This window comes from Leptonotus elevatus, chromosome 7 (assembly GCF_054856555.1).
Source record: "Leptonotus elevatus isolate MCC_2025b chromosome 7, RoL_Lele_1.0, whole genome shotgun sequence".
Lineage (NCBI taxonomy): Eukaryota > Metazoa > Chordata > Actinopteri > Syngnathiformes > Syngnathidae > Leptonotus > Leptonotus elevatus.
The window spans coordinates 2,051,945-2,063,691 of record NC_141245.1 but is presented as its reverse complement, the minus strand read 5'-3'; the positions used below and the strand labels follow the sequence as shown (position 1 = coordinate 2,063,691).

At 37.9% G+C, this 11,747-nt stretch overlaps 1 protein-coding gene across 4 annotated transcripts in view; it reads left to right on the top strand.

Annotated features, from left to right (window-relative positions):
• myo18ab (myosin XVIIIA b) overlaps nucleotides 1-11,747 on the top strand; it is a 118,911-nt gene that overhangs the window by 31,516 nt on the left and 75,648 nt on the right. For 2 of the 4 annotated variants that reach the window (XM_086079825.1, XM_086079824.1), the window contains 2 exons: nucleotides 8,113-8,178; nucleotides 9,835-9,922. In XM_086079825.1, the coding sequence (XP_085935951.1) occupies nucleotides 8,113-8,178; nucleotides 9,835-9,922 (154 nt within the window). Of the gene's footprint in view, nucleotides 1-8,112; nucleotides 8,179-9,834; nucleotides 9,923-11,747 lie in introns of those variants that run through there. The other 2 variants (XM_086079827.1, XM_086079826.1) reach the window with 1 other exon arrangement.

Here is an 11,747-nt window from a genome sequence, read left to right as displayed (position 1 = left end):
CCTGGTGTGCCACCGGGCTAATAAAACACAGAGGGAAAGCATATTTATAGAAAGACAGATAGACAGACAAACAAAGCTGGATGAATGGATGGATGAACACACGCACACGTGTACTTATATAATTGTGAGGACATCCATAGACATAATGCACTTCCTAGCCCCTTCACCTAACCCCAACCATCAAAAATCATTGCCTACCTCCATTCCTTACCCTTACCCTAACCTCAACCCAATTCAAACCTAAACTCTAAAATCAAGTCTTGACCCTCAAAAAGAGGTCTTGAGTGTCCTCACTTCACAAAAATTTCCTCAATCTGTTGGTTAAAGACGTATTTTGGTCCTCACAATGTAGTATGTACAAGTACACACACACACTAGTTATGAAACTCCATGATAACGGTGTGAGACGTCAAATGCAAAAAAGCAAGTCTATCCCAGTGACAAGTTTAGCCATTTTTATTGTTAATGTGGTGTTTAAATAGTAAAGCTGTGGGTGATTTGTGACGGAAGGGTAACACTATTTACAGATTTTTGAGGCATGCCAATGATGACATTTTCATTCGTTGCCGTGATTGGTCAAAACAAAACAAAAAGTTTGGTAGGAGTGCACAAGTTGCTGCATCACCCAATCAGCTCAAAGTATTGTACTGAATGTCCCGCCTTTCCCGAGCAGATCACATTGGAGCAGTCCCAGATTTATGTTGTGGATAACTCCTTTCAGTGATTCACATAGTCTATCTGGCTCTTGTCAGGTTTGAGGCTTGGAGGATGCTTAAACCAGAGCTAGACACATCATAGTCAGGGTGCTCCTTTATTTCTCCACCGTGTACTGTATCTATGCAGTGGTGTTTAGTCATTTTAGTTTGCAGAATATAATCTTATTGCAAATGTTACACTGATGCCACTGGTCATTTATTTGAACAAAGTTAAGCCATAGTATCATTTAGCGCATGTATGCCACACGCTCGTGTGTGCATGTGCACATGTACACTTTTGCTGATTGCCTCGCAGTTCAAGATTGGGGTTATCTTTCTGATTTATTTTTAATCAAACATTCTATCGAATGTATTTTAGAATGATATTGATTACCTGTCGATCACAATACATATTGTTTTTGTATTTATCACCCAGGCATAGCAATGTCACAGCAAAAATTAATCCAGTCATCGTACACTGGAAGTGAACCATTGCTCTTTATTCTTCCCCTCCATACTGTATAACGTGACAAGTGACACCCAACAAAAATTCAAATTGGCTCTGATTAAATAGAGAGTCAGCAACTTCAAATACGGCTGAACATAAGCTTAATTTGCATGGTGTATGAATCACTGGAAGTATTACTAACCTTTCAAACTTATATATAGATTCCTTGTTGTGGTCACAAATGAGCTGGAACCTCTACTAGCTGACTTTTGGGTGAGAGGTAAGGTACACCTTGAGCTTGTCTCTAGATAATCTCAGGAAGACTTAGTCTTTGATGAATCTAACATAGAGTACATGACTTTGGGGCTGCCCTGGCCGAGTGGTTGAGATTCAATGATTCGTCATGTCCCACCGTGGGGACCCCGGTTTAAGACTATCTCCGGGCACACGGCTGCAGTGTCCTTGAGCAAGACACTGATAACCCGGACACGTACAATGTACAATGTTCTTGCACTCTATTTTTAGTTATTTATGTATTTTCAGGAATAAAATATATACACTATGTGTTGCATAGATACTCATTTAGTTTAATTATCGTATTCTTCCTGACCCCACAGCCCATGACAGCAGATCAGCCAACATGGCTTTCTCATCTCGTTTTTCCTTCTGGGAGCAAAAGGGAAGTCTCACTTGGAAATTTCACAAAGCAACCTAACCTAGCATGGTGTTTTGTATTAACATACTGTTACTCGTGGTCTTTGTGTGTCAGACAGACATTTTTGCAGAATTTATGCACATTTTATTTATTTATTTGTAGATAACTTGCAAACAACCAAGGGTGATTGCAATTGTCTTAGTTCTCTTGAGAAAGAGAATCAAGGCAGCCTATCAGATTGTGTGATGCATGTTTTGTGGTTTGCATGGGTTGGTGTACAATGCTTTATGTCAAGTATTAAGGTTTTTATATACTCTCATTTTTATTAAATTATTTAGGTCAAAGATGAAAACAAGCCAGACAGCAAAAATGTGAGTGATTCATTGTGGTAATACGATTAACCACAACATAAAAATCCAGGTGTATGTTAGGATTCTCATTAAATTTAACATTGATATCCAATAACAATAAGAATTAAGCTTTGTGTATCCAACAAAAAAATAATATTTGACATGATTTTTGTGTACAGGAATACACATTTTAATTCAGTATCAAAATCTGCATGGGTAACTACATGATACTTGAGCTTCCTTCTTTTATCTTCCCTTTTTCTTCTCTGTGAGTAGTCAGATTGTGATGGGCTGTCCAACCGGGCCAAGTCTGTGCCTGCTCTCGATCCCGGAAGGGGGTTATACCGAGCATTGAGCCCCCCAGCCGTTGCTTCTTCACAAGTGGTTGGTCGAATCAGGAGTCCCTCGCCACCTGAAGTCAGAACACTTGTTAAAGTACCAGAACGCTTTAAAAGTCCTGAGCAATCATCATCAGAGCGATTCAGGAGTCCTGAAGCAAGACATAATTCTGTGCATCCGAACCTAGTTATGAATGGTAAACAAGAACAAAACGGGGTTGTGGATAAAAGCACAGTCAATGGCACTGCCAAAGGTAATATCACAGCACCATGTGGCAGATTGCCGGACTCTACAGATGATCAAGGTCTAACTCGCAAGAAAGTAGTGAAGGTAGTACGTCGTGTTGTAAGGAAAGTCCTGCCCTCAGGGGTAGAGGAAAAAAATGTGCCAACACATTCATCAGAAATTCCAGAAGTAGCCAGAAATGGTATTGCTCCAGCTTTTGTGTCCAAGGGCCCTCTGAAGTCTACATTCACTTTCAAACATGACACAATCAAAACAGAAGACAAAGATGACATTTCTCGTGGATTGTCCAACTTGATGGTGAGAGGTAGGACAAGGGAACCTCGACCAAGAATACGTAAGGATGACCATCTGGAAACAAAAGAATTGGACAAGAAAAATGAAAACAAAGAGGAAACGCAAGTTGAGACCAAAGAAGAGGTGAAAGATGATACAATTTCCCTAAAGTCACAAGAGGGCAATCAATATTCTCCAGTACAGTCTCCGGTAGTCCCTGTGACTGAAACAGTTATGCCTTCAAATAAATCTGTTCCATCTCCCTGTTTTACCAAGTCCTCCCATTCCAGACCTACATCTTTGCCACAAGTTGTTGGCTTTATCCCAGCACCCAAGCCTACGTCTTTGTGTCCGCCTCCAGGCTTTGTACCTGTTACTAGACCAACAGCTTCTACAAAATCCTTCTCTGCCAATGCAGCAATTGCACCAGTCCCCAAAAAGACCTCGCTACATCCTCCATGTCATTCTATCTCACCAAATGAGCCACCTGAAGTGAACCACCCTCATCAAAGTAGCAGCTCTGGCCCACTGCCTCCTCCAGCAGATATCAGTCCCGTTCATCACCCAGCTGTCAAAAAACAAGAGGTATTGTTTAATTACGATTACCTTAATATAGGTTCCACTTATAATTGTAAAAACATTTGGGCTGTACTGTAAAATTCTCATAATTCTTTAAAACTTGGATGAAAAACCTTTGCAGTCAATGTCCTGTGATCATGGACATCACCTCCTCCCTGATGTGTGTGTTTTGTTTTAAATTACACAGAGGGCTTGATAAGGAACAAAACATTTCACATACTTTTGATGTGTACCAGTACCGAGGCAGTACCTAGGAGTTATTTAAAAAAACACCACACATAAAATCACTGATTTATAGGGCACTTCATACACAACGTAATTCAACTTCTTAATATACTCTGATAAAAGTACAACACTTAAAAGCAGTTACATAGTTAGAGCTTTAACTTGTGAATGACCTCTGTGTTGAACTGTACTGTTAATAGGTTGATGTCGTGAGTGTGTGAATATGTACGATTGTAAGGATCAATGCTCGGAAAGGCTTTTAACTAAAAACAATATAGATTACATATACAGTTACAAGATTTCTGCATAAATAGCTCATAAAATGTCATCTGATCTTCATCTAAGGCACAACAATAGACCAAGAAAGTTTTTTCTTAAACAAATACCACACAAGAAATTGTTTCCAAGTAAAAATGCTTCCATGTTGTAGATGTCACAGTGCAGGCTGGAGTTTTTTTTTATATTTTTTTTTAAGCAACTGGTCAATCCTCCTTGGCCTTGGGCAGCAATACTCTCACTCATGGAGTTAGGTGTTTTTATTGAGTTGCAGAACACATGTACATAATGATCATAAGGAATTCTAGACCATTTCCATTCTTTCCCCCCCATTTCTCTGCTTGAGGTAATCATTTGCCTTGTGGTTCACATATTTTTTCCTTCCAGCACTGTTACTGTTTACATAGTGTGTCTGATAAAAACTTGAAAACGTTATTGTTTTTGTGACATTTATTTAAGATGGCTGGTGTGTCTGTTGTAGTGACTTTGATTAAGATCAGATCACATTTAATGATTAATTCATGCTGACAATCAGGTAATTCCAAAGGGTTCACACATATTTCTTTCAACTGTATATATTTGGTTGATGTTTTTGGAGGCACTTTTGTTGGTATGAAATTGACATGCTGTTTGTTCCTAATAGTTGATGTTTTTGAAGGCACTTTTGTCGTTAAAAAAATTGACATGCTGTTGACATGCTGTTTGTTCCTAGTAGTTGATTGATATTTGAGCTGGTAATCATTTTCCCTGGGTAGTCTTGCTAAGTTATAGTTTTGGATTGTTTGCATCAGTGCCCCTGGACTGAATGTGATGCTGTTTGACCTATAGGAGACACTGATCAGTCACACTGAGGAGGCTCAAAAACGGCTAATGAGGATCTTCAGCATCCCTGTAAATGTCTCCACTGTCTCTTTGAGTTGTGTGAAGTGCCACATTCTGTTTGTCTCTTGTTTGCACTGATATGTTTATGGTGTGTTCATGGGTAAACACTGCTCTGCTGTTGTTGTGAAAGACAGTACTGAAAAAGTAAACTAAATCAGCATGTTGAACTCCACTGGTTGTCATGGCTAAGGTGCAGATTTTTTGTCTGTTGCTTGACATCAGCATCGCTGACATTGCTGCTTAACTTGACCTGCTACTTAAACTGTGGCTGCTGCTATGCCTAATATGCTTCGCACTATATATATTTAAAGCGAAACAGCAAAGGAAAGTGAAGTTGAGCATGTCACTCTCACGTCCGTGGTTGCAGTGTAATGTGGTTCCCGTTGACTTTGTCACTCCAGCCTCAGCTTCAATAACCCCATCTGTTTGAAATGTCTCATTGTCTTTCAATTGATGGAAAAATTCTCACCTTGTCTTTTCTCGAAGTTGAAACACTCAGGAAGAATATTACATGTTTTGAAGTGTATCATTTGTACGTATTAAGAATAAACAACAGGATTTCACACAAGCAATATTTGATAGTGGATATACAAAATCTGTGCCTGCCTGTTCAATTGCCAGATTTTTGTGACACTAAAAATAATGACAGCAAGATTGTGTTCATACATTGTGGTTGTATAATGACCATGCATTTCTAGTTTTAACAAAATATAGAGTGCATTATTTTGGGTGTAGTTGTAGATGTGAAAACAAGTCACATCAGAAACACTTGTACTGTTGTATAACATCACATATTGTTTCTCATGTCACAAACCTAGCATTTTAACAGTGTAGAATTTTTATATCAACTGTACATTCATAGAGAATGCCATGATTTTGACCAAATTATTCAGTCCCCTATTCAGACCTTTAGGGTGATTTATCATTAATTTTGTAGTTATTGTTTAATTGGTATAATGGTATCCACTATCCACGCCATGCATATTTAATTTTACATGTCCCTATTTGACAAGTGCTATGAAGTCAGTTGCTTTAAGTCCATCACAGTGTATTTAAGACTTGTCATTTGCTAATTTTTCACATTTTATTTTTTATTTTATTTTTTTACTTTGCATTCTCTTTATCCAACCTTCCATGTTGACTTTGTATTTATTTTTCTTTCTCTCCTCTTCCTCTCACTGGCTTACTCACATTGCTCACATTGGGTGTGATTATATCGCTGTGGCTGCTGTGGCTAAGCTGGAGCTGCCAGTCAGTGTTTCATCTACTGTCCAATCTGCCGCCCTTGTAGCCTCACAGCCCCTAAACCCTCTCCAGGTACAAGAGCTGTCCAGCCTTCTTCTTGGCCATCTTACAGGAATTTGTGCTTGAATGCCAGGATTCCTTCTTCCTTTCCCTCTTCCCTTCTGTCTGCAATAATTCATATAATTGGCTCATTTCACATTTAAAGTAAACCATTTTAATTTGGTTTGCCACTGATCCAACTTTCAAAGCATGCATTAATTGACTCCGCACAGCATTTTATGGTCAAAATTACATTTTGTTCTGTGTGCTTGTTGATGAGTTAAATGACTGCTATTTGGTTTTTATTCTATGAGGAAAAAAAACATTTTGATCTCTCTTATCTTTCTGAAAATGTAATTGATGGTTTGCATAGAGCCATATGGCTATATGGCCAGAGAAAGATGGCGGGAAAGTTAATTTCCAAGAGGCGGCTTGTTCACTCAACTCTGCAAGCAGCCATTCATATTGTACCCTGCTTAGAAGTCGCCTCCAAAAAATAAAATATAGAGCATATCCAGGGTTGGCTATGTTTAAATTTGAACACATTCACCTACATTGTATTGCTAATTACCTTCTACACTGAGTTACAAGCCTGGACAAGAAGTTTGTTCTTATCTCACACTTCCTTGTTTTACACTAAGCAGCCATCATTCGAAAAATCATTGTTTTGCTTTATTACACAGCTATCCCCCTCCATTTATATGGTGTATATATAAAAATAAATATAGCTTCAAATATATTTACCTACACTGATTAATTAGTTTAGTGTTAAATGAAAGATGTAAAAGCAGCCCTTGCATCCTTCTGTATGGGGCCCTTCAGAGTTTGCACATCCTTGGTCTAAATGGAGATCCTAACCAGTTATTTCTGGATGGACTCAACTCAACTTGTCTACAAATTTATTTCTATCAACGTTTCACTTTTTTAAGTATCTTTACTATGAATTTCTCACAAGGTTGTGTTTAACCAGTATTAGCATCACATTTATAAACTTGTATTTATATATATATATATATATATATATATATATATATATATATATATATATATATATATATATATATTAGAGCTGTCAAACGATTTAATTTTTTAATCAGCTTAATCACATCACAATTTTGATTAATCACGATTAATAAAATAAATAATAATAAAAAAGGCTCTTTTTAATCCCCCAAAAAATTCCCGCCATATTTGAAGAGCACCGTATGTGTTAATTCTTTTAACTTTTAATGTTATGAGGACGTCTTCAAAAAAAATTTGATCCACTGCACACGCTCATCCTCCTCTTTTTCTAATCCGTTAATTACTTGCATAATTTAAAATGGAAAAAAAGGACCCTGGTATTTTAACATGAACAAATATTCTAAATGTGATACGCAAACATTCATTAAATGCTTTACTTTAATGCATGAAATTATGTTTATTGCTCAAACAACCTGTACTACCTTAAACACAGCCATCCGCTGTCACGCTAAAGGATAATCAATGTTCAAAATTAATAGTGCGATTAATCTGCGTTAATTCATGATTAATGCGATATTTTTTGTGATTAATTAATCAATTAACGCTTTAACTTTGACAGCACTAATATATATATATATTTTTAACTTTCACTACAGCTTTATTTTTAAAAATCTCATGAAAATAAGCTCACACGAGTGTCAATGACTATACTCTGAGCTCCCACTGATGGGCAAAAAACCATTAGTGGAAATTACGGTGTCCAATGTCATTAGGTAAAGACATGTTACATTTTTAAAAACTACAGCACTGTCTATATTTGATCTATTACACATATTTCTATGTTTTATATATTCTTTACTCATATGTGAACTTTGACCTCTTCTTGCTGGCCAAAAGGGATCAGTGGAAGAGGACCCTGTAGCCCTCCTTCAGACATCTCATGCTGCTTCTAAGCAGTCCCAGGTCTGACCTGCACGATGCCTGAGTGTGTATCTCCACACCTGTCCCATAATCACAAATCAATGTTCAATACTGTGTTGTGGTCACCTTTTTTGCCTGCTGAATGTAGTTTTTCCAAAATCACCATTTTGTTGTCAATAATCATGCCGAGCTTAAAGGGGACGTATTAAAGAAAATTGACTTTTTATTTTTTTGTTAAAAAAAAAATAATGCCTACTCATCCATCAAATATGAAATAAAGAATAAAGGAAATCTTATGTTAGATGCCAATTTTGCGTAAGATTGTGATGTGACAGTGCGGCTAATTTACATAATACATAGCCACACAGTAAATTTGACTCTATTTAGAGTGGGACCAAATACTCAGTTTTAGAGTAATATTTACACTTGGAAGAGAGTAAAATAAAGAATTGGAAAAATAAAACTCACTCAAGGGTTGAGGAACGAACTCACGACCTTCATCTTGGGAGACAGACTATCTACTCTCTGAGTCAGGCAGCTCCTGTTTTGTATTAGTATATCGCTCGTGTCAGCTAGAATCTTCATCAAAACATCACATTTTTGGTCTCCTCTTGGAGATAAGCAAATAGTAGGAGTGGCATAGCTCAGGTGGTAGTGTGCAGTCTCCCAAGCTGAAGATTGTGAGTTCGTTCCTCAACCCTTGAGTGACTTTTCTCCCCAATTCTTTATTTTACTCTCTTCCAAGTGTAAATCTTAGCCTACTCTAAAACTGAGTCTATGTGATCCCACTCTAGAGTCAAATTTACTTTAAATAGAGTCAAATTTACTCTCCAGAATTTACTGTGCAGAAGAATAACAGACATTTTATCAAGCCACCAGGGAACTGTTTTAAACTTTGAAAATAATGCATAATAAGTCTCCTTTAAGATATCCTTTGCTTATTTTTTAATGATGTTTTTATTAATTATTTGGCTTATTGAGTTGTGTTTGATGTGTTTTCCACACACATACAGTACAGGCCAAAAGTTTGTACAGACCTTCTCATGCAATGCATTTTCTTTATTTTCATGACTATTTACATTATAGATTCTCACTGAAGACATCAAAACTATGAATGAACACATGTGGAGTTATGTGCTTAAATAAAGGTAAAATAATTGAAAACATGTTTTTTATTCCAGTTTCTTAGTCACTCTTTGCTCTGATGATTTTTTTGCACACACTTGGCATTTCCTCGATGAGCTTCAAGAGTAGTCACCTGAAAAGTTTTCCAACAGTATTGAAGGAGTTCCCAGAGGTGAGAATGCCAAGAGTGTGCAAAGCAGTAATCAGAGCAAAGGGTGGCTATTTTGAAGAAACTTTCACCTTTTTTTGTTAAGTACATAACCTCACGTGTTCATTCTTAGTTTTGATGCCTTCAGTGAGAATCTACAATGTAAATAGTAATGAGAATAAAGCAAATGCATTGAACGATGTGTGTGTGTGTCCAAACTTTTGGCCTGTACTGTACATATGACTCTGAAGGAGCATGTATTCCTTAATGGACTTTCAGTCCACCGTTATCCACACTGCATGATCCTTTAGTAAAGGCTGGTGTTGAACTGGAAATGCCAGCTGTTGAAGAAAGACACCAGGCTGACTTGTTGTCGAGTCTCCTTAGGGGATACCTTGCTTACTTTTTGTCTGTTTGTCACGTAGGTAAAGACTGAGGAGCAGATAGCGGCAGAGCAGGCTTGGTATGGCTCTGAGAAAGTCTGGCTTGTCCATAAGGAGGGCTTCTCTTTGGGTAAGTTAACACTGCTTTGCATACACACGCTCGTACAGTCATGCACACTTTGCACTGCAGGTTGGATGCCTCCTATCCAAAGTGTTCTTTCTGTGCATGTTTTGAATCATTACAAGATGATCCTGATTCTCATGGCATCCACCTACTTGTTGGCTGCACTGAGGAAGGGTAGGGGTAGGGGCTACATGCAGTATTATGGACTATGAAATAACAGCCATTTTTCACAAAATTTATTTTGCCATTGTATTCAAACTTTGTGAAAGACCTAGATTATTGAGACATTACCATAATTGCTGGACTGCAAACCACTATTTCTCACGCTTTGAACCCTGCGGGTTTAAATGTAACGCGGTTAATGGATTTTTTGTTGTTGATTTATTTATTTTTTTAAATAAATTACTAAACAGAACACACTGGACCAATTCAACTGTCTGAGGTTGTGCAGTCCATCTGCCTCATCTCTCTACAGTATTCCCCTGTTATCTCGCAGTCAAGCATTCGTGCCCTCTCTATATCACATTATTTAAGGGATTATATTTTTAAATGGGTTTTTACTAGTGCTGTCAGGTGATTAATTTTTTTTTTTAAATCTAATTAATTACAGGATTTTCAATTAATCAATCTAATTCGTCTATTTTAATCTCATACCTGATAAAGGTCCCCAAATAAAGAATTTGAATTCCAGGGCATTACAAAATTGTAGTGCATGACTAATCAATTAAATACACCAAGAAGAGAAGAGTGATGTAGTCTCTCTGGAGAGGGAGACAAGTGCTTCATAAATGAAATTCAAAATAAAACGTTTAACCATATCACTGGGTCATAACAACTCAAACCCAAAAGACGAACTCTTGTTGATACTGAGGGACTCAGTGTCAACTCAAATCAAAAACCCACCCCAAGCTAGGTTATAGGATCTGACAACTAACGCTATTTTTCTTTTTCTTTTTTTACAAAAGGTACAAATCACTGCGTTCTTGTTAAAAGTCCTGGCTTTGTTCTTTTTATAAATAAACTTGCGTTTAACCACGAGCACTACTGTCATTTTGAGCCTAATATAGTTATTACTTGCTTTTTTAAGTAGCTAATAAAACCCCTCTCTTGCTTTTCTGAGGCGGATGGGTTTAGATTATCAGGCTTGTACTGCCAAAAACGTCATGACTCCATCACATCTAGCAGCCTATTTTCTTTTTCTTTACTATAAGCCTTTACTATACCTTGAAATCATCGGTCTCGTGGAGGTCTTTGGGCGGCCGTATCTCCCGAACCGTACGTCCTACCGGGGTACCTAAGGACATCCCCGGACTCGTCTTGACGACAGATTTCCAACGATGTCAGTGCCATCACTTCACGACATTGCGTTCCGCCATGGTGATCTAGCTTGTAGCCTCCATGATGAATGGCAGTTGCGGCAGCAACTACGGAAGCCCAGCGGCGCAACCCCGCGGGTCCCGGCGAGGTGAAAGATGTACATTGAAAAAAATAGAACACTCAAAATAACGACTCTGGGAGATATAGGTCCAAATAAGTTTGCCTCGCTCTCCTGGCTGTGCTGCACTCACGTCCATGTCTGCTGTTGTCAATGCTCGTAGTGGCTAGTAGTGTTACCCCGTAGTGGCGTGCCTCTGCCGCCTACGGGTACATCGATAGGCCAAATTGCGCATTGACTTGCCACTCGCGATCAATTGCGGGGTTTTTCAATACACTCATTTGCGTGTAATTAATTCATCTAGATTAACGCGTTAAAGTGACAGCCTTAGTTTTTACATTGTTTATGTAATGCCCTAGTAGGTGTGAAAGTAGAGCCACAATCATCATTTTTCAA